The 24,006-nt window shown below is 40.5% G+C and overlaps 1 protein-coding gene across 1 annotated transcript in view; it reads right to left on the bottom strand.

Moving 5' to 3' along the window:
• SPATA16 (spermatogenesis associated 16) overlaps positions 1-24,006 on the bottom strand; it is an 80,388-nt gene that overhangs the window by 19,037 nt on the left and 37,345 nt on the right. Inside the window, exons 4-7 of the mRNA XM_076340662.1 lie at positions 23,029-23,113; positions 9,720-9,867; positions 6,423-6,569; positions 6,072-6,184 (exon numbers count right to left, since the gene is read on the bottom strand). Coding sequence (XP_076196777.1) covers positions 6,072-6,184; positions 6,423-6,569; positions 9,720-9,867; positions 23,029-23,113 — 493 coding nt within the window. The remainder of the gene's footprint in view (positions 1-6,071; positions 6,185-6,422; positions 6,570-9,719; positions 9,868-23,028; positions 23,114-24,006) is intronic.

The raw sequence follows: 24,006 nt of genomic DNA, 5'->3' as shown, positions 1-24,006 counted from the left end.
TAAGTCCAATCGTATATTGAACAGGGTGAATGGAAAGTTTTGAATGACATTTGTTTTTCAATAAATGGTGTCCTGTTTTTAAAGCGAACTTCTCTTGGCAAAAAATCTTGGTCTATTGGTTTGATGTTGATCTTGGCTTTGCAGAAATTTGCACTAGGCAAGCATCAAGTGTTATCAAAATGACTATCAACATAGTTCTTGTATCAAGTCTAAGAATTTAATAACAATGCTGTTCTTGCTTTCTATACATCTTACAAGAATAATAATGGAAAAAAAGCTTAGTTTTCTTTTAACGCTAGAAAAATACAAATAATCCTGGTATAGTTAATTTTATCCCTTTTAACATAATACCTAATATAATTGTAAAATAGTATAAAATGAAAGACAATGCATTGGAGACCAATGGCAGGAACGCAGCTATAATCTGGGAGCTCCAGATATGAAAGCAACCGAAAAAGAAAGAGCTGAGCCAATGAACTGGTATTTCCATTAGCTAAAGGAGAGAATCAGGCGCTGCAGAGGGAAGAGGAGCTCTGGTCAGCAGTTCTCTGGAGTATTGCAGATAGCTCTAGTCAGCTGTGTTTGGAGAGGTTAATTTAAACCCAAGCATCATGGAGCAGAGAAGCCAGCACGGTAGGAGATATCTCTTTTGAGAGAAGTGTGGTTTGATTAGTCTATTAATGAAAATGCCAAGAGCTTATTATTATTCTCAATAAACATAATGCAGGGCTAAATTCCAAAGAGAGCAAACTGAAAAGGGAAGGAGAGATAAAAGACAATGATAACAGAAGGGCCATTGTGTATAAATAGGTACAAATAAGACTGGGGTGTCAATTAAGCTTATAATTCAGGTTGAAGGTCTGCAGTGTGTTTCACCAAAGTAGAAAAGGCAGAAAGCCTAACTAGTTCTAAGATGGATTTTACTCAATTTATAAATAGGATACTATGTGACACAAAGGTGTATAATAGCAGGTGATTTGACTTGAGGAGCCAGGAGAGCCCTTCCAGGTCTACCTTCTTCTGAACTTCTGATGACCCACCTCTAAGAAGGGAGACCGGGACAAACTTCTTACCAACTATTTTTATCACTTGAAGAGTCCTTTTCTGAGGGCCTGACCTAGAATTAGTAGGAGACATCAGCAAGAAAAAAAGATTTCTGTGATCTCTGACATGTGAAATTGTAAGTCTGACACAGTCTAGTTAGCATGGCACTAAAGCAGGTAAAAAAATGGAGCCCCACCTCCACCTGATCATCGGTGTTTGAAAGCCAGATAGCTGTGTTCCCAGGTAGAGCTGTGTGTATTAAAATAAGGAGAAGCAATCAGTTAATGAGAGAGAAGGAGAGCTCTTATCAACATGAAATAGTCTCACAACATTTTAGAGGCAGCAAAAGGTTTTTCCCTGCTATTCTTGAAATCCGCCCAAAACCTTTTTGTGTAAGCACTAAGAAATGAGTATATTGAGTCATCAGCTAAGAAAGCAGGTAAAAATCCTCTCTCATCATGCTGTGTCTGTTGGGGGCTTCTCCAATGATTAAGAAAGTAAAGGCAAAAAGAAAACAATTTTTCCTCTGCTTGACTCTCCAGAAAAATATGAGAGCATGCCATGTAGCTATGGGAAACAAATTGGGCATCTGTGCCAACGTGCACTCTGTGGACATAGCAATGCTATTTAAGTTTATAGTAGGTTGGAAGTAAATAAATAAATAACTACCAGCAGGGTTTTTTTTGAAGGGATTAGAGGAGGTCGAACATTGTCAGAGGTGGCGTTTCAGTGACAATGAAAAATGCAGAAAGAGAAAGTAAATAACTGCTGCTGGCAGGAGAAAAAAATTCCGTGGGGAGCTGAACCACATGATGAGAATTGCATGAACCATAGCAGAATTCAAGGGGCTACTAAGCTGCAGTAAAAAACATAATAAAGTGGCCAAGCAATCAGATGAAGATGAAACCAGCTCAGGTAGACACAGTGAAGGTTAAGTAAAAGAGCAAACTTAAATGGAGACTTCAGTGGAAAAGAGTGGGCTCCTTTAACAAAGAGAAGAGATACACTTCTGAGGAATCGGGTAGAAAAGTAACAAACAAATGCAGTATGTGGAGTCACAGTTGCATCCTGGTTAGAAAGGCAGTAACATATTAAGACAATAAATGATTAAATTATGATGCTGTTACTTTCTAGATGGGCCTCACCCCTATTGTCTGGTATTCCAAGGAGAATTTAAAGAAAAAGGTAAAAATGAGCAATTGATGGACTTTCTCTTGAGGACTTTATTCTTAATGGGCAGCCTTGCCTGAGGCAGGGGTCCTTCTGAGAGAGCTTTCCCCAGAAATTTTTTTGCTGCACGAATTCCCTTTAAACAACAACAACAACAAAAGGTGTTCATCCCCAGAGACATCTTTGAAGACCTTCCTTCTAGGAGAGGAATAAGGTCCCGATGCCTGAGGATCAGCCCTGGGACATCTTCATTCCTCTGACCTTGGGATGAAACAGCATCTACAAAAAACAGATCAGCCTGTTCTGGATGGAGCTTACCTGCTATTGCTAAATACCCAGCACCAACAACCGGAGCAAAGATAGGACAGGCTTTTATTGCAAAAAGGAGCTGGAGAGCACGAGAGAGGAGTGAATCATGTGTCCTTTCATGTATTGAGAATTTTGGGATGATACCCCCACTTTTTGCTTTTCTCTATGCTCAAGAAAGGAGTCATCCATTATGCCACTTCTATTTATAAATAAAGTTTAATTGCTGATTGCTAGGAGTGCTAAAGAAAAAGACAAGCACAGTGGCTGGTCAGCCTGGATTTAAAGCAGGATCTGTCATATCCAATACGTGTGGCATGTTGAACCATCAGCTTTAAGAGCACCACTTTGCGAAAGTTTGGAATGCCCCCCCAGTAGTTCTTCTTTTCTATTGTGGAGTCTTTACCGCTATTTTTCAGCTCAAAATCTGAATAAAGTTATGCCTTGCAATCATCTCTGTAGTGTATTGCAATAACAAGCGGAAAAAATCCATCATAATGTTTCTTTAATGCCCTTGGTATCCTCCAGAAAATGTGTATGCTGAAATCTGTATGTAGTAAACACTTTCCCTCTACTTAAAAAATAAACAGCAGAACAGTGAGATCTGTAAATGTACACATCATGCTGTGAATCATATGGTAGGTTTTGTTCACCTTTATAATATGAGCAGTCTAATAAGCCCCTATGGTCACTGGTTCTCCTGTTAAGTAGCATCATGTGCCATCGACATGAGACTACAGCAGGAGAAAGGCAAACTTGGTGTGTACAAAGCAGCAGAAATTACTCCGGTGAAATCACTTCATAGAATAACCACTTGTCAGTGCTGGTAATCTTGATTGGAATACGAGTAGCTGAAGGTCTGACTGATATTTATTTTTTAAGGCACATACAATAAACTTTGTGTCATGGTATGTATTTCTGGGTAGATGAGGTTTATAGCATTACCCCACCAGCAGCAGACGATGCTGCGCGGGGACCAGGCTGCAACATCTTCTCTCACACACTTCTTGCTTTACAATACACAAATGTCCCCTTGATTTAAATGGGACTGGCTGTTGTTTATGAAGAAGGGGGGCCAATAGAAAATGCTCTGCTTTTTTAACCTTTAACTTCACGTCTTACCAACAGTGGTGCGTGTATAAATCATGTAATTAACTCTAGGTTGTGTAGCTGCAAAACTGAGGTGGAAGAATTGACTTATGTTAAGTGTTGTCATGGTTTAATAAGCTCTGCTTTAGCACTGAGATGTTTTTGTCAAAAAAAATCTGATTAGGACACGCATTTTGGTTTGTATGTTTGCGTCTGCAAATGAAGAAGAGGGCAGAAAGGAATGTTTGTTCTATTAAAAACAAATACATTCTTTTATCTTCTTAAAAGAAGTTGTAAAGCTAGACTGTATCTGAAGGTTGTCTTCCAGAAGTTTTTAATTTATTTTGTGTGTGAAGGAAATACGATGGAATCGTATTTCTAGCTTGAAGAAAATTTTGGAATACTTTCAAGGAAGCAAAAGTGGCCACATCTCTGCCAGGCCCATAAAGAGATTTTAATCACCAGTAGCAGAGCAGTTCTGGCTCTGTGCCTATCTGTATTATCAGGCATAATTGGCTTTGTCATTTGCTCTTTGGGTCAGAGGTTCTGTCTTGCCCGGATCATTCAAGGCTATGAAAACTGAAGGGAAAGTGAATGTTTCCACTGATAATGGATGTGGAATTGGCAGCTGTTTGTTCTAACTCAGCGATAATTTCTTCTGTCTTGGGGCTTTCCTCCTCTCCATTAAAGCGCCCATACTGACCCTCTGGTGGCTGGTTATAAATCTATAGGACTGTGATTCAGGCCTGTTATCCTGTTCTTGCTGCTGCTGGAGGTGGCACTTGGGTAGATCTTGCCTGAACCGCGTGGATGCTATGCTGAGCTCCTTGGAAAAAAAGGAAGTTTGTTGCTGACTTCAGTGGTGCTGGGATTTCACCCTGTATTTTTGGGAGCCCTCTTCTGTTTCAGCAAGAATATTTAAATGTATGAGGTGAGGTCTAGAGCTGGTAGTAAATATTACTGTGTAGGAGCAGTGTAAATTCATACAGCTAGTGGGGACTGGCTTGAGCAATCCTAACACACCGCTCTGCTCTCATCTCTTACATGATGAGTTTGTTTTCTTTTCCCTATACCCTGGGTATATTTTCTCTTCCTGATACTCTTTAGAAATGGAATAACTGCAATAGAGGAATCTCACCTCTAAAAGGTCTACGTTGTACCCAGAGAGAGAACTGTGGTGCCAAGAAAAATTTTAAAAATTGGAGTTTTACTGAGGCTTTCAGAAAGACCGGGGGTTTATTCTGTATCCAGTACCCAACCCACTGTCTGTTTCTACTTCTACCTTCTTAAATTTTCGAAGTGCAATGCACACAGCAATAACAGATATTTAACTTTCCCGGCAAAGATGCCGCTTCTATTAGCCTGTACATCAATAACTTGGGCTTTGGGTCATCCGAAGCCAATAGCACATGGCTTCAGGAAAGAGCTGGAAAGAAGCAGCTGTGGGTTTCCTGTGTCTGCCCTCAGCTTGCTCCACCTGCCTCACATCGATGCAGATGCTTTATGAGTGCCCATTTTGGCAAAGCACTAAGCACCTTTACCTCCCAGTAAGCATGTGAGTTCAAGCGCTTACTGTTGTTTCAACAGCTGCTCTCTGAGACTAAAGGAGATATAGCTTCCCCAAATATCTAGCTAATGTTTCTTCCTTGCTAGGGGTTGCTAAGTAGCAGTTTTTGTCAACCTCTTATCTGGTATCAAAACCTAAGAATATAAATCCTGTGATTTGCTAAGACACCCCTGATGAGGAAATGGCTCTGATTCCTTCAACATACAGAAAACTAAAAAACTGTTATTGCTAGGGAAAAAGCATTAACATTAACATTTACAATCTGGGGAGCAGAGGCTTCTTCCACTTATTTTCAGGAGAATAATTTAAGAATTGCATTAAAACAGTCTAGTCTACATGCAAATTTGATTTTTGACCTTTTGTGCTAATCAAAAGCCATGGTGCTAAAAAGCTGTGTACATTATTGCAGAAAGTATGGAGTAGAATTAACTAATATACCTTCAATATGGTTGTAACAGATTTGAAGGTTATTTCACATACTTCACTACTTAGGGATCAGGATCTAAATCACCAGAAATGCTTCAAGTGGCAATTATTAACTCTTGGTGGAGAACCTGGTGATATGTATAGTACACTATGGGTATGAAACATAGCGAGTAGTTTTGGTGGTTATGTGAAGTAGGGATATAATATAATAGACAGTAAAGATTTGAGACAACTGCACGCAAAGTGATTTTTAAATAAGCTGGATACACTGTCAAATAATTAGGGCTACTTTTTAAAAGTGTCTAAAACCCAGCTGAACTCTGTTCCTAATGGAATTCACTGAGCATTTCTGGACACAGGAGGAGCATGTGCAGAATGAATTACCCACCAAAAAGCACACGTCATTCACTCACGCACAGGCTTCTGCTGCCACACAAACTACACACCAGAAAGTGAATTTTATACTCACAGTTAATTTGGTGCTTCTTATAAAATCCATTACTGGCACGATCTTTTTCCCAGTGTTATCCCAATATCTTTTTGCTTCTTCTTTTGTGAGAGGACTGAAAGGAGCTTTCCGGTCTAGGAAATGAAATCACAAAACCATATACTGTGTTTATTCATATACATTTTCCATAAAGGATCTAGCAAGATGATGGGTAAACTGTAGGAGGAGAGAGGAGGATGGGGAGAGCTGTCTGGACCATCAGGGCTGCTGGCACAGAGAAATGGGTCCCGAGAACCCCCTGAACCCCCTCATTTAGCAAGGATCACGGAGGTCACCCCTGAGCTATCACAGCTATTAAGCAAGTTGGCGTACCTGAAAAGATTGGCAGTTTTCTGCTTGACCACCTTTCCAAGATTTTTCCAATATGTTTGTTTCTGAAACCCAGAGTCAGTAAGTAGTGCTGGGGAGGCAGAGACGGCCACCTAGCCATCTGTGGCAAGATGTGAAGTCCATGAGGATCTGGAATAGGGAAATGAAAATAATTTCCACTGTCACACTTCTTTTCAGTTGCAAGAGAAGTTACTTTTTTTGAGGAAAAAATAGGAAGGCTAAGGAGGAGTGAAATGTAATGCAGAAAGCTTGCCAAAACAAAGGTGACCAAACCAACCCATCCAGCTATAACTGGGTTTTGAAATTCCAAACTTTGCAACCTTTTTCATCAACAGCTTAAATTTTGCTGTTGCATAAGATAAAGCATGTTCTTCCCATTTCTGCACTTTTCAGTGCTGATCATCCAAAGCATTAATAACTCAACACTTCAGTAACATAACATCCTGATCTTTTAACTGCAAAAAAAGCTGTTTTGTTGTTTCCTGAATTTATGAGGTTTGATTTCCTATAGATTTGTGCTTTTACCATCACCACCACCATAATCCCAGGCTTCCTGCATGTCCTTTCTGATTCACCCAGCTGGCACGTGACAGCCTGTGCTGTGGCTTGTGCAGAGTTTGTGACTGCCACTGCCAAAATCCTGTGTATCAGCTGAGTCGGTCTGCCCTGACCTCAGCAAGGACAGATGCTCAGAGCAACTGTATAAACCACCTTTACTTAGAGAACCAGACCAGTCCTTTCCTCCCTCCCCTTCCCCCGCAAAAAATAAACCTAGATTGAGTGTCAGTGTCACTTTTCACAAAGGAGTGCTCTGTTTTCAGTGAGCTCTGCTTTTAAGATGCCAGGCTGTGCGGTCACAGTGACAAATGAAGAACCCCACTCAGAGCTCTCTGGACTTACCCCTATATAAATCAGAGTGAGTGGACCTGATATTTCCTTTGCAGCATGTTCTGCTTCTGATTCTCAATTTTGCAACAAACGGCATCATATACTTGGATTTAAATGTGTATCTGCTCCTTTTCCTTGGAAATAAGGAAAACTTTGAAATCAATTCAGTCCTTACACTCTAGCAGAACTTGGACTAAAATTGGATGGATGATTGTTACAGAATAGGAAGGTTATTTAAAATTACATGTTTGTGAGACATCTGGTATTTCACACCCACCGTCAAAATGGGGCTTAGCTCATATTTTTAATTTCACCTATGTGAGATACAGACCTGCAGGTTGAATGCCACACCGCTGACAATGAGCTAAACTTGTTGCTTGTGAGGGTTTTTTTTGGTGGGCAGTGTGATTTCATGTCAGATGTGAATAAGTAAGTTGAGAAACCCCTACTAGGTTGACTTGACCTAACACTGTTGTGAGTTATCTCAGCATCGAGTCTAGGGAAAGGAGCCGCGTCTGCTCTGTCTGAGAGGGTTTCCAGGACAGAAAGGAGGGAGGTCGGCAGAGGTCCCGTCTGCGTGAGACCTCTCATATCGCTGCACTCTCAAAACCCCAATACCCATATTGTTTTTTCTTGGTTATCTATCCCATTTAATTCCTAGAAACTTCAGTGATCCCAGAACCTGCACTCAGAGAAATTTGTGTAAAATTGAAGCAAGTCTTTTAACAAATAGATTTTTGTAAACAAACATATTTGAGGGCAGAACTGGCTCTATTTGATCTGTTTTACAATTGACTAAAGTACTATAGGACTGGGATCTTCTGCTCTTTTTTTTTTTTTTCCTTCTTCCTTTTCCTTATTGGGAGGAGTGAGAAAATGGCTGGTGATGCTTTCAGAGTCATTCAGTGTTTTATGAACATAAACTGAGTTTCAGTACAACACTTGAACACTTTTGCTGCTTATGCGCTCCTGGAAGTCTCACCCTTGCTGTAAATTGAGGGGATTATGTGAAATAAGAATTTATCTTTTTAAAAATCAGATTCAGGGAGTTTTATTTTATGCTCCTTTTAATGCCAATACTTTTGTCCCTGGAAATTCTCCACAAAGTCACATCAGCAGGTAAACGGTAGACAGGAGTTTTACAATCTCTGTGATGATAGATAAATCCTCATTTTCCCTCCTTGAACAACCCCAAAGCTACTGCCAGAAACCCAATACATAGGTGGCCTGCAACTTGCAAAACACGACCTAGTTTTATACTGGTTTCCTAAAGCAAAACAAAAATGAACAAAACAAGTTTACTTGTGTTAAATATTTGCAGTTTTGTGGTAAACACTTGGTTTCCTAATTCCTATTTGTGTTTTTCAAATAGATTTTCTTTTCCTCCCCAAATACACAATGTGTATCCTTTTGGAAGCCTTATTTATCTGCTGAGTGCTGGGGCTCAGCGGCGCTACAAGGACTAAGCCGTCATCTCTGACCTGGGTGTAACTCAACTCTTGCAGGGAGCGGGCAGCATCTCAGCCTTTCAGATCACGCTGCTGGAAGCGGCAGTGAGGGGTGAGCTACACATCTACTTTGCGTGACGAAGATAGAGGCTTTCTAGAATTTGACCCGAGAAATGTACTTTTCCCTTTATGTTTCTCAATCACCAACTCAAAGCCAAGCGTTATCAGGGTCAACTATGTTCCAAGTCACCAGGTTAATGATAGTAAGAAATGCCTCTTATCCCCCTGCCTCTCTTTTGCCCAAATGTCATGCCCATTCCTCTTGAAATAAGGCTGTGGTCACCAGAATTTAAGCATCTGTTTACTCCAGGAGATGCTATTTGAGTTCACTCTGCCAGGAGATGACAATGGGCTCTTGCAAAGCCTTTGTTCACTCTGGATCCTACTTGTCTTCAACAGGCTAAAGAAAACCTGGCTATCTATTCCCATCCCTGCAGCTGAGATGCTCTCAAAGGTGGCGGTCAGTCCATTAGTGCTTGTAGAAGGGACGATATTTTTGGAAAGCGAAGGCCCTGCTGCAAGGCCTGACTGATGGAAATCGACAGGAATGAACCCGGATCTCGCTGTCACCACAATACACTGCAAATCTACCGTTGAACAAAAGATTAGTTGCAATAATGAAATTCAACAACTGAAACATGAGGCTTCATGGATAAAAATCATCTTTGTGGGGATTTGCAGTGTAAAGTCTGTGCTTTGCCTAAGTACTGATTTGATTACCTAAATCACGTACAATCACAGAGCAAATCTCAGAAGTTAATTCCCCCCCCCCTGCAGAAGTGTAAAAATGTAAAGGCTCATGCTCCAGACTCTCAAACTCTTTTTGTCAGCCACACACACAAACAGTATACAGTGCTTAAGAGCATGTGAAATCTGCTGTTACCTGTATATATGTGCTCCACATAATCAGGGTGCTTTTTAGCAAACATGTCCTTTATCTTGTTTATTTTGTCAGCCTTGACTTCTGTCACAAACGGTGTGTACATAACCGAAAAAGATTCTTCTGTAGTGATGGCTTCTTCAATCATGGCCTAAAAAAGGCAAAGAAATGATACATTTCATGTTGGTTAATGGCTAGTTAAAAAAAAAAAAGAAAAATAATTACTTTCACAGATGATATTTTCCCTTTAATAATTGCACAGTCATGCAAAGATAACATATTTTGGTCTTGAATATTAATTAGAGGGGAATTTAAATTAGTTCCAGAAAGCACTGCCTATCTATACTCAGAAAATCAATTTAATGGAGAAAGAACATTTGTAAACAGTTTTCAGTGCAGCGAGCCTATGTCTTCAATGAGGAGAAAAGTATTAGATAAATTATCTTTTAGATGAAAAGAAAAAGTGTTTCCATGCTCTCTGAAGGTCACATCTTTCATCTGAGGGTTTTATTCAGTCCTTGGGAGCTGGTTAAACAATACTAAGCATTCATATTACCCCTTGGATTGGCATGAATCAGACACTGTGTCTATACGGAATATTAGTCTTAAAATATTGCATTTAAACACCATTTGCATTAAGAGTAATATTCACTCCTGTGCAGAGGGCAACACGAAGCTTATGAACCTTGTAATCCCTTAAAAATGACTCAAATGATGCATTGTGCTGGTCCTATGCAGAGAGGTGGATTTCACACTCAGTGGACCCCAATGAACTGGTGCTGGAACTGCCAGGAGGAGCTACCAGCCTGGAAACAGCCGTGCTCAGTACTCTTATCGATCAGTGCAACCTTATCGATCAAGGTTGAGCTGCAGTTCCTCCTGGGTTGGGGTTTGGGTAAGACCACGTCCAGCGCTGCTTTGGCTGCATCTGTTGCTAACAAAGATTTTGTCGTCTTAATGTGGGCAGTTCTTTCTGGAAACTGGGGGAACTGCAAGGCTTCATTAACGTATCTTGGCAAAAGCATAAACATGGTTAACAGTGACAATACTAACACAAAGTTAATAGCGATGGTCAGAAAAGCATGAGAGGAAAAGATATATCTTTTTTAACAGGGTGTATGAATCTCCCAGATCACCTTATACACTGAAGTGCTTCACAGAAGGTATCATTATGGGCCTAGCTTGGTGTTTTATTGACAAGTCCTCGCTTTTGTTCTCCAGTCTATCCTCCACCTATGTAAAATTATCCAAGACATAGTGTGCCTCCGTGAGTCATTTTTTTAGCTGACGACTGCTCCCACCAACCCAGAATGGAAGGCTGAGTGCCAATTAGTTAAGTATCTATGTCCTTCTCTTTAATGGCTTTAGACAACAGGTCCTCTGATACGGTCTTATGCCAGTTTATTTCCATCCTGTTTATTGGTATGGGGTGTGCAGAAATACCATAGAAATGCTATAACTGTTTTGAGCAGATACTGGGATAGGCTGCCATATGTGCACCCTGAGTGCTCTTACACTGAATACTCTGCCTGGATGTCGATGGTATCACTGGGGATTTCTTTATATTTTAGATTACTATATTTAGTCAGCCCATTATCCTTCATTTACTGGAATGGAAGCAGTCTGGAGTGGGCAGCATTTAGCCCTGGAAAATTAACAAGCTTCAAATGTGTGTAATATAGTATCGTGACCACCCGGGGCAGTAATAACGTTCCCCCCCGGTGAGTAGGAGTTCTAGCTTTCCACAGGCACAGCCGTGTTATCCACGGTTAATGCCACAGATCTGGAGGTATCAGACCAGAAAATAGCAAGTGTGTCCTCCTGCCAAGAGCTCGGGGGCCCATGAATGGATCTGCGCCTGTTCCTCCCTGCGGGAATACTTACTAGTCTGCACTGATTTATAGGAAAGTGATTTTAGGATTTCATATTTCTATGGACTGTAATTATCTTGTTGTTCAGGGCCCTTAGAGGATCAGTAGCAAAACAATGGTACCAATCTAGCTTTCCAAGGTACATTTTTAAAAAAGCAGAGGCTTACTTGTTCAAGTTTTACTGAATTTCATGTGTAAATATAGGCACAGAATTAGGTCAGCCTTATTTTGTGTGAGATGTTGGGTGTTCTGCTTATTTTCTGTAGCTTGGCAGCCATTTCCTAATCTGGATTAATATGAGCATGTGAATGTGGTTTTGGGTGTATCCATTCACTTCAGATTTAAAATACATGGAGTGAGTATTTTAAATCTATTTTAAATACAGATTTAAAATACATACCAGCCAAGCTCTGTATTCTACCTGTAAAGTTCACTTTGGCTTTATCATCCTCAAGAACAGTTCAAAGTCATGCCTATAATATCTCTGCAGTGCCATGTACCCGTGGCTACTCTGCACAGCATGCAAATAGTGACTAGCTCAGAAGGCAATAATGGTAAAATGTCAGCCAACGGGGAAAAGAATAGAACTGTAGTTTCTGGTCAGTACTGTTACTGAGGGTATTATTATTACCCAAGAGCATTTTTTTCCCCAAGCTACTGACCCTGGACATAGATGCTATTTGTTTTATTATCCTCTTGGATTTTTATGGGGTAAAGTCTTTAAGGATATAAAACTTCAGCCCATAAAAACTTTGGAGGAGAAAACTTTATACGATGAAATCCCCAAGGATTTTTCTGCTTAAGCCTTTATGCACTGAAGTCCATACCCGTGGACTAATATCTGGCAACGTCTCCAGGAAACAGGAATGCCTACAGAACATCATCTGTCGTGCTGTACACTGTGCAGCTACTCAAGATATAGTCAGACTGTGGAGAGGATTGCAAGGGCTCCAATGGACTTTCAAGATAGTCCTTGCAGAGAAGACAGGACAACTGTTTTTTCCCATTTGCATGTGTTTTTGCATCTTTGCATCTGAAGGGTCCTTTCTGCAATGTCCTCTCAGATACATCAGGAAGGATGTTGCTGTTCTGGCCTTGGAGTGGAAGAAGTGTCAGACTCTTTCATGAGTATGGGGGTAGCTGCTAAACTGATAAAAATGACAAAGAAAGATGATTTTTTCATTTGCATATCTTGCAAGTGAGCTCTGCAGTGATACCTCATCACATGGTGTTACCTTCCAGCCTTCAACTCCAGCAGAGTTAGAAAAAGTGAAGTCCTTGAGATGACCTTAAACTATAAGAAAGAGCTCCTTTAACAATGTACAATAATGTAAGGACTATGATTGACATGAGTCCACTGAATTTGGTGGTTTACCTCAATAGCGGACAAAATCTATTCCTTCAGCAAAAATGCAAGAACTCGCTCAAGAAGAGGCTGCAGAGTAAACTGATGATAGGGAAGATTTCTTTTTGTATTTATGGGACTGACTCATGCTCTGCTATGTCAGGAGGTTTATATCCCTGTTTTGGAAGTGTGGGGAATCAGAGAAAGTCTGCAGAGAAACCATCTGGAGACAAAGTGTTTCAAGGAGTATTTATATTGTCAGCACTTCTATTAAAATACCAATTAATTCCTTCATGAAACCCAAGTGTTCACAAGGTTTGAGGGATGTACATTGCTATCAAGACAATTAAAAAGCCAAAAGACGTCCCTAAGCAAAAACCTTTGTTTTGATCAAGGGTTTAAACATATATTTGACCCAACACCACATACTCCTCTTCTCTGAGCACTTCGGCTCTGCAATACCCTGACATTCTACCATATCTAGTAATGTTATATTTCACAGACCTTTTAATAAAACTTAAACTTTAGCCTAAACAATCTTATATTGTCCCTTCAACACCCACTAAAATTCCGTTAAGAGCTCATAAAATGAATAGGTAGATGCACAGGAAACAAAGCTTTGCCATGCCAACTTTTGATGGCAAATGATATAACTACTTCAATATTTTTATGAAGCTTTTGCCATTTTGCCTGCTTAGAGCAGACGTAGAAGAAAAATGGCACCGTAGCAAAAAATTCTTCATGACAGTGACAGTAGCTTTCCCTGCTACAGTCCCTAACCTTAATCCTCTTTAACTACAGAAAGGTTTAATTTGGAAAATCCAATTATCTTGACATCTAGAATTAGCCAAAAATTTAGATATCTTTCTAGTGCCTTATCTTGCAGCTGCAGTGCACATTCAGCCACTGTCTCATTTACAGTACAGCAGGAATTGATGCTTTTATTGATGATTTTTATTAATGCAGTGATATCAGTCAGGGTAAAGCCATTAGTCTCTTCTATGAACTGCTTCCACTCTTAGGCTGGTAGTTAGAATTATGGGTGCACTGTGGTGCAACCTGTGCGCTTTTCTCTATATCTTTCCAACCATGAAGAAGTATCTGGCAGCCCTGCCACTAAGTCTGTTGCTGTTGTGATATGAATATCTTCTCACCAGCATGATCTTCTTACATAATTTTTATTTTTTTTCCTGTGGGAAAAATAAGTAGACAGAATGCCAGAGCATATCCTTTTCTCAATATGTTTATGGTATGAATAAATCATGTATTATACAATAGATGAGAACTTTCTGCTTATCTGCCATGTAATGCCTCGCCATTAACGTAGGTCACATCAAATATCAGCTTATTTAGGTTCTTAAGTTATTAACGTATTTAAATCTCTGCGAGTTATTTTGTATGCAGTATAGTTTGAAAGCAGATTTGCAGAGCGCCACGGTGATGGATCCGTGTATTCTGCTGGCTTCTGAAGGGCAGAGGCAGAGGTATTGCAGATGTGTTACCTTAGGCTTCAAGATCTGTTTGATACTCTAATAAGTATCTCTTTATGGTTTGGGAGAAAAGAAATCCATGCTTTATATCCTTCCAAAGAGATCACTGTTCATTAAAGAAAAACCCCAGAATACATAGAGTATGGAAAAGGCTGGAGGCTGCTCTTGAAACTCCCTGCCCATGATGCCAGCAGGTGGGAAAGCAAGGACTAAGTACAAATGTGGAAATGCAATTCCAGTTCAGGGAAGCTCTCTGCCCGCAAGCCCGTCCTCCGGTCTCACAAACTTATGTGCACGGAGAGTGCCACGGGAGTCCTCAGCTCTTGTGTCACTTGCCACCAGCTGAGGATCTTGCCCTTTCAGCTCAGCACAGGGGTAAATGTGAAGGATTTCAGTGTTTCTTTGCTATGATGGAGCGACTCTGAGACCAGTGAAACAGGATATATTTGCTTTGTAGGGCTGACGCAGAGCATTGACAAAGTGAGCCCCTGTTACTGCTCAAATTATGGTTTGTTGCCATCGGTAGCTACCATGTGTATCTGTACGAGGTGAGAGCTCTAGCTCCAAGCCTCCCTGCAGAGGTGGCTCCTGGCCTGGGCCACCTACCCCTGCCCCAGCTGGGGCCTTGCAACTCCCCAAGATACCGAGATGTGAGCAGAGCCGGTCCAGCGGAGCGAGCCAAGCTCCCATGGATAGTCGGCGTGACTGACATGCCATGCTGGCACGCTCTTGGCCACCCAGCTAACTGCGGTGCAGACACGCTTCCTTGGCGTGGTAACAGAGGCAGACATAAATCTGCAACAGGGCGGTGAGGTAGTGGGTGCAAACATCAAAGAACTGCCCCTGTGAACAGGCCAATTATCCTCTACATGAAGCTACTGGCCAAAACCATAGCTTTTAACCAGTTTTGTTAACGTTGCCCCTTTCTTAAGGGTAAGAGAGTTTTCACGGTGAGAAATACCCTAATTCCAGTAAGGCAATTCACTGTGACTGCTCTGAGCAGCAGGACTGCCCTTCCAGTGCTGGGAGTAGCCTTTCGCCATCACAAGCCCTCTGCATGTGTTGGGTCAGCTCTGCACGGCTCCCGCTTTGTCAGTAATGGGTCACAGTTTAAACAGCAGTGTTTTTTTTTTGTGAAAGGAGATTATAAACTGCGCTCAGCTGAACAGCTTTGGTAGCCTGGGCTCAGAGAGACATCTTAACTCAGACAGGCAGAGCTAAAGGTTGAGCATCGCTGAGTGCTTTATGTGAATGTAGTCAGAGTCACTGGCCAACACCTGGATGCTGCATCCAGCTGGTGATTCAGGCAAGTGCTTGAGAGACCGGGAGTGACCCTGGCTAGGAATTACTCCGGGGAGAAATGTGGGATACTTGCTGTAGGGGCTTTTCAGGGCTTTTAGCACAAAAAGAGGAAAAAAAAAAAAAGAAAAAGAAAAGGAAACTAAAATGCAGAAACTAACTGAAGGAGATGTCAGTCCTTCCTAGCACTGAGCTCAACACATTTTGAGAACTTGACTTAAATGTGAAGAGATGAATCAGACAGCCAGAGATGGTGAGTGATGTTGTTAGCCTGTAAAATGGACAGCACTGTTCAAAGGGGCAGCAAAAAATCATGCCTGAGTCATTGCAATAGCAAACTACTTTATGTGGCTGAATGGCTGCTAATTTAGTAGAAGACAAGTTGACTGTATATAGGGATGTTTCTGAAAAGTGACTTTATCTCTTTTTGTGTGATGTCCTCTGTAGTTCTTCAAGAGCAGATGTGCAGATGGAAAGCCACATAACCAGTAATGATCCTGGGAAGAGCACAAACTCCTGCCTGTAGCTTCATCTCCCTGAAGAAAGGAGATGGTAGACAAAAAAAGGGAAGAGGATAATGAATGTTTAACTTCTTAAGGACCTTTGCAACTCGAGGGCACAATAAGGGCCTGAGAACAGCACAAAATAGCTGGTTTTCTACGCTGATTTCTCAGGTTTCTTTTGTAAATCTTAAAGCTCTGCTTTGCAACCCGGTAAAAGCCAGAATGAATTGAAAATTCTACTTGTGAAATATGCACTTTACTTTTGAGTTGCCCTGTAGGGTTTTTTAAACGGCCTGGAGCTTTGCTGGCCAGGTTGTTCCTGTTGAACATCTTTCAGACATGATTTATGGGCCTCTGTTAACAGTTAAAACCCTAATTGGGTTGGTATTTTGTTTCATATTGGGATTTCAACAGCTACCAACTACAGCAAGGTATGTGTTACCTATTACATTCAGCTGGTATTAAATAAATCCATCTTTCCTGAAATCAGAGACAATTAATCCATCTGTTTTAATAATTGTGACATTTAAACTAATAACTTCTCTTATCATGTAAATATAAGTATGATTCAAACAACAATTATTCTACCATGAATGATCTGGTACCAGAAAAATAGAAGTAGGTAGAAAATATGTGGAAGTAGATATTATTAAAGAAGAAAGAATACAAGAAAAATGTTAAATTCCTTGGTTTTGTACATGTAGAATTGTTTCCGGAATGGAAATATCAGCAATAACAACAGCAATAAAAAACTCCCAAATCAGTATCAACATGATAGAAACTCTCTGTTATGTTATTTTATTGTCCTTCTCAATCCAGTTTTCAATTACTCCATATTTTTACTAGTGTACCTGAGAGCAGAATGAAGCTGATTTTTGCAGCTGAGAGTTATGTCTTACAAACAGTGTATTCCGAAGCCAGACTGGTTTGAATACCTGAAATGGCATACATAGGAAGAGGCCCATTCTACCCTGACAAGATGTTAGTAATTTTAATTTTAACAAGTTGCTTCAGCCCTGATGCAATGAGAACACAGGAAACCCATGAACTGGTCAGAAGCTGCACTGAGATCATCTGGATACCAGTGCAGTGTCTTAAGAATGAACTGATCTTCCTGCTCATGGGCCAAAATCTTTTTGTTCTTCTAATGTGCAGGATGAGAAAAATCATTACATCCCAATTTTCCACCAGAAAATGAAAAGCTCGGTGCTTCAAGGCAAGTGTTGTCCTTCAAAATGGCCATAGATACAGAAGAGTGAGGATTACCTATTGGTTTTTATGAAGAGGGATAAGAGAAATGTTATCTCTTTTCTAACATGAGAAAATACAAAAATTAATTCTTAAAGGAGCAACAAGCTCCACAGACCTCTGAGACAATATGGACTTACACATATTAGGCACTTACTTCTGCCTGTACACAGAACAGTCATTGACCTCAATGGGATTTTCCCCCAGTTTTGATTAAAGAAGGGACTTTTCCGCAATAAAGTGTGGCACAGCATGATCTGCTAAAATAGTCTCAAGAATTAGTGAGAAATACATTTTCTCAGTGATATGATGGCCAGGCCACCCAGAGAGGCTGCCTGACAGCTCCTATCAGTCATTCCATTAGGAGGATTGCAAAACATCCCTGCTGTTGCCAGCTTGGATACCTCACGCTCCATAGCAGGACATGGGTCAAGCGTGAGCACGCAGGACTGCTGATGGGCCTTGTCACCGGCTGAGACTGCGGACGAGGTTTTGGCTACCAGGAGCTTTTTCCTTTTACCTTTCTTGCCTTGGATTCTCACCCCGCAAGGTGTGAGACAAAGTTGAGCTCTAAAGGAGTTGACAGCGTTCATCGCTGCACTGTAGGTGTTCAGCCACCTTGCAGGGCTGGGTTATCATTTGCTTTATTGTGTGATGTGTGTATTGCTCTGCGCTTGCAACAGCCCAGATTTTTGAAATGGAAGCACCTGATGTTCATAACAGCAATGAGAGAGCAAAACAAATGTCTGAATACCCAAACCTCCATGTCAGCCAATGCATGTGCTACTGGCAGCTTTCTCTGTGGCATTGAGTTTAGCTGGCAGAAATATTCTCAGAAACGCAAGGTCGTGAGCTCCGTGTGCAGCAGTCACAGGGCCAGTATTTTCAATGTGCTAAGAGCAGCTCTGTGATGGCCGCAATCTTCACCAAAACACTGGGGTTGAACTGGAGCTAAAGCTAAAAGCCCAGTTTGCTCCAATGCAAATTAAAGATCTCCATCTGAGCTGTAGCAAATACATATTGGCTACGTTATGGAATTAGGGCTTTTAGTACAGATGGTTATGGAAGTGTACAGATACGAACCTCCAAGTTTTGAAATGCCTTCCTAGGGTTCTGTTAGTTTCTGCAACGTATGCGTTGCTGGTGCAACGGCACTTAGTGTAAGACTTTGGCTAGATGGGATTGACTTTGGATATAAGTGTGTAACGGATGCTAGAGCCAAAGCTTCAGTATAAAATAGGCCACATGGTTTTCACAATGGAATAATAAAAGCAATTAAATTTGTAGTGTGCTAATGAGTTAAGCCTGAGATGTTTATAAATTAGGTAATAAAGGCACTTTATACTAAGATGTCTGTGTAGATATTGGTGAAATCAGGCTGTGACTTTCAAGATACTTGCAAAGTTCATGTTTGACAATGTTGGGCATTTTTGACATTGTAGTATGGCTGTGATATACTTTTACTCATGGAATGAAACTTCCAGAGTATATTGCACAGTTTTTAGCTAGTGGAAATAGTTTACAAAGGTGTGAGTAAAACTGGACAGTTTGGAGAGGGACTCTTTCTATGGGATGAAATATCTCAAGTCCATTGTTTGTTTTGCTATTACCAGCTGAGAAATTGCATTGCTGACAATAAATGCTAGGGAGCTTACCTGACTATAGTAATAAGTAGGTTTAAACTTTGTCTTGCTGTTACCACTCTGCAAATATCTACCATAATACATTTAATAACTTTCACATTATTATTTATTGTGATGAACTCTATTTAACTTGACTTGTCTATTTTTAATCTAACAGCCAGTACACAAATCATTCAGTGCATATTCTATAGTGGATTATGAAAAAAAGCCCATCCATTTGAATATATCTTAACTTGGAATGTATATTTTCAATCCATGGAATAAAATATTTGAACAGAGGAGAAGGCTTGACTTACTGAATAATATTGTCCGTTGCAAATTAGTTTTTCACCTCTCATCAGCATGATACCTTTATCTCAAGAGTGGAATGGAAGGATGGTATTAATATTCAAAACCAACACAGGGCATTAGATATTACATATCACTGTACAGAAGATCCAGAAATAGATGATTTACTTTAAAGGGGATAATCAAAGAAAGCTAATCAAAAAGCTAATCAAAAAGAATATTTAAAGTTGCCTTGATCATGATCCATAGGTACATATACAGGGAGAAGATAACAAGTACTAAAGGATCTTTAAGCTTTCAGAGATGAATGCATAATACAAATTGCTGGAAGTTTGGACTGGACAAGTAAGATCCCAGCCTGTAAACTGGGGAAAAAACAGGGGACAAACATGTAACAAATCGTCTTTTGGATGGGTTATGGTAAAGATTCTATTATTAAACTGTTTAAGTGGGGATTGCATAACTTTCTCAAAACCAGTCTCTGCTTTCCTCTTTTGGCACCGATGCAGGAAGGTAAGGGTGCAATTCTGGGGTGTTTTTATGCAGGAAGTCAGAAAATTTGTCAATATGAGCCCATCTGGCCTTAAAAATCTGTCAGTACAAACCTTGCAGTGTGCCTAAGAGGAGGTACACAGTCACATGGAACAGATCACTGCTGAAGAAGAAGAAATACGTAAAAGGTAATAATGAGGAGGGGAGTTATTTGAGGATGTTTTAGGAAGAGTTTTGAAGAAAGAGGACTCCTGGCTGTTGATGTCCAGGATAGAAGAAGTTCAAAGGAAAGTATAAAACCAAAATCAGGAGAAGAAAACCAAAGGAGATACAAGATAAAGACTGCTCTGAGCACGAGGAATAGATCAGGAGAGAAAAAACAGTGATTTAGAAGTAGGATAAATAATAAAGAGCTTTGCAGGTGTGAATTAAGGGCCTGAATTTTTTGCAGTAAAGGCATCACCTGAAGGATTCTAGTGGTCTCTACAATGTTTTGAAGCTATGAAAAAAGTAGAAGACAGGCTGTGAGGAGGAAAAGCCTCTTCCAGCAGTTAAAAGAATCATGAAAAGAAGAAACAAAAGTAGTCAGTGACACACCAGAAGATTATATATATGACCCACTGATCAAAGCAGAGTGTGACATATCTTATCTAAAAAGCTTTCTTCACAAAAGCAAAAAGCAAACCGTCCTGTTCACCGTCTATTCCCTTCCTCCTCAGAAATTTTTGCGCATGGTTGTGAGCCAACACTAGCGAGTTCTGGGGCAGAGAAGTAGTTAGCAAGAAAAGCGTGCATCAATAGCTGTTGCTTTGGTTACAAAGGCACATGAGCATGTATAGTCGTGACAAGTTATTTTCAGCTTTACACCATGAAATAGAGAGAATATTAATAAAAAAGATTATGTTACCTCTGCTTGGTCTCTCTGTGGTGGAAAGTCCCAGTGCAGTGTCACATGCTACATCATACCGCATAATTGTTGCTGTGTGCTTTAATGACATTGAAGTCACCCCTGATGCTGAGTGCACAGAACTCATCAGCTCAGGAAGGAAAAGGTTGTTACTGGTGCTGGGGATATATCTTCATGAACAGCGTTTCTTAAGTGCTAGCTGTTAACTTGAGTGGGAGTGGTACTGGGCACCCAGCTGCCTCTACTGCGTGTGTGTCAGCATATAGATACTGCTGAATCCTTAGCCTAGCCCACGCTAAGGCATACGCACAAAAGGCACAAAATTGCAGAGCAATCTCTGTCTCCCAGTGAAAGTCAAGCATGGTGGGGGATCGAACAAATGGTTAGATCTCTACTGACATTTCAAAGCTTCTGCAGACAAAGATGACAGCAGCTCAGGTTCAGGCAAAAGGCAGAGAAGGAGTGGGAATGGGGCACAAACAGCATGGTGGTGCCTCTTGGTACCACAGGGGTCCAGGGAGGCCCACGCATGAACTCTCCATCAGGAAGAGAAATGAGCTGTGAGCTCCTGACTGAAGCAGAGATGAACCAGAGTCCTACCACAGCCAAAATAATTTTGTATGATGATGCTAATATTGTGTGATGACACTAATGTCTGGAAGCGATTCAGTAGCCCCACTTCTAGTCTGGTTCATTCCCACGTTAGGTCAACCACAGCTTCTGATTTAGACTCTGTGAGGAGGCATCGTGATGAATCTTGTCCTTCATGCCACTTTTTTGGCCCTGTTACATAGCAGGACAGTCTAAACCCCTGAGGGAGAGGACAGTTATGGCAGCTCCTCCTTTAAAGGTTTATTCTTTGAAGTTTCATGTCCATGACATCAAGAAGGGAAGTCAATGGATACCAGTGTTAAGAGACAAAAAAAGACATTCCATTTGAAGAAATGACCCCTTCATAAAACCTGTTTGTGAACTCAAGATTTTAAATGAGTCTGACCCAGTGGGGAAAAAAATCAAACTGTTCTGTACAGAAGAAATTCTCTGCTGGAAAGCATATAAGAAAGTTCACAGGCACTGCAAACACTAGCCCAGTGGGTAATTCTCTGAATGAGATGCACTTTGCACTCACAGCAGTACTGAAATTCAGCAGCGCCCAAGACTGAGATTTATTCCGTTTTACCAAATGAATGCAACTAATAATAGTTTTAAAAAGGAAGAATTTACCGTGTGAGTGAAGGTAAAAGACCAGATTCTGATCTTTATTACTCTGGCTTATGTCAGACGTATTTTGCACCGCTTCACATAAAGTACAGATGTCACAGATGTTCTCACAGAATAAACCCAAAATAAATGGGATCAGAATCAGACTCTGAAATTTTATCGCAAGGGACATATATTGTTCCTAGTATCATTCAATTCCTTGTATGGACAAGGAGGACCTGAGGGCCAGGTCCACTCTGGGAGGCAGAAGAGTCTTCCACCACCTGAGGCCCAAATACTGCAGTCCCTCTGAAATGCACTTTGGTTGCATTGAAACCGGGGCTGTGAAGGATGGGACACTATGGGCAGTGATAAGATCCTGCAGCAATAAGCTTCTCCCAGCAAAGGATCTAGCATCCATTCACCTGCAAGTGTGTGAGAGCCCTCCTGAGAGCAGAAGGGGGTACCCTTAAACTTAAATTTGTGCTGATGTGGCTGAACAGCCATGTCAAATAAGTATCACTCAAGAGACGAGTCTCATTGAAGGCAATGGTCATCTCCCCACATAAGTAGTCTTTGTAGACTGGGGTCTTACCTAGCCATCCTTCACAGAGCACTTTAGGTTCCTGAGCCCATTTGTTACAGTCATTTTTTCCTCCCCTTCCAGTTGAAGAGTTTGGAAAGGTGTCAGAGGATTAGTATCATGCAAATTGTGAAAGGAAAGTGTCACTAAGGTAGGAAGACTTCACAAAAAATAGCTTAGGGGACTATACAGCATCCAGAATTAAATTTTATAGCAGTCCATAAAATTGAAGTATGAGCCAAGGGTTAACAACCTTGAATTTTGCCCTTAAAATTAGTCCAAGAAAATCTACTTCATTATAAATACGGTAGTACTATAGAATGTCCTGTTGATTGATATGCCCAAGAGCTACCTTTGTCGGCAGTCTTTTAAGCAGTAATCCTTCATTTTGGTCTTAATAGTAAGATGGGCACCTCCTTCCTCATTGGGCTATCAATTTTTACCTGCCAATACAGTTTGATGAGCTTGCTTATATGCTGCTCAGTGCCTCCTGTCAGCCAGTACATGTAGTCAGCAATCATGGTGCTCCTGATGACAAAAGCAGAATAAATGAGTGTACAGGGAGAGAAGGATGTATATAGCAGTATTTGAAGGAGGTAATATTAAAAGAGTGTAACATGGTTTGTATCAAAAGATTACACATAACTCTCAGTCTTTGTCCAACTTTAAGACAAGCATTAGTAAACATTTTTTAGCTAGTTAAACGATCTGCCAGCAAACAACCCTACATTTTCTTTTAATAGCTTTTCCATATTTTAATCTGAGCAAATATTTAATGACTGCTATACAATATTTTAGTCTGGCTTTTCTTTTTTTGCTTTAAAGTATTTGTGGGTAAAATATCTTATATGTAAGTACATATGTCTTCTAGCACAGCATCAACACGTATAACACCCTGTAGCTTGGCAGTCTGAGAATATCACTTGTCTATGGCAAACTCAGACATAGTTCACCTTTGATTAAACTATATCTTAAAAAAAAAACCCAAACCAAAAGTAATCAGTTATCTTGCTACCTAATTGAGTATGCTTTAGTACTCCCACTGTCTGTGACAATCATTGCATTACTCTTTCTAGACTGAGGGATATTAAAAAACTATTGTGCAATGGATATTAATGCAGAGTCTTAACAGACTTTAGAAAATCAGTTTGCTTTTATGGCTGTCTCTCCGCACTGTTCTCCGTTTCCTTTCCTCTAGAGATTCTAAATCCAATTAAATGTGACTAGATGTAATTCCAAATTGTCACTTTAGTCAATTAAACATATAATAATCTTGTGTACCTAATTACTAGCACCAAAAGTTTATTTGTTGGTGTAGTGCTATCAGTGTGTACTTCTGCATGTTCCCCTTATCATTGCCTATATATTAATTGTGCTTTGACATTACTGTAAATTGAATTTGAAATTTCCCCCTAGTTAAA

The sequence above is a fragment of the Aptenodytes patagonicus genome, chromosome 6 (assembly GCF_965638725.1).
Source record: "Aptenodytes patagonicus chromosome 6, bAptPat1.pri.cur, whole genome shotgun sequence".
In the NCBI taxonomy this organism is placed as follows: domain Eukaryota; kingdom Metazoa; phylum Chordata; class Aves; order Sphenisciformes; family Spheniscidae; genus Aptenodytes; species Aptenodytes patagonicus.
The sequence above is the reverse complement of the archived record's forward strand: the minus strand, read 5'-3'. Positions and strand labels throughout refer to the sequence as shown.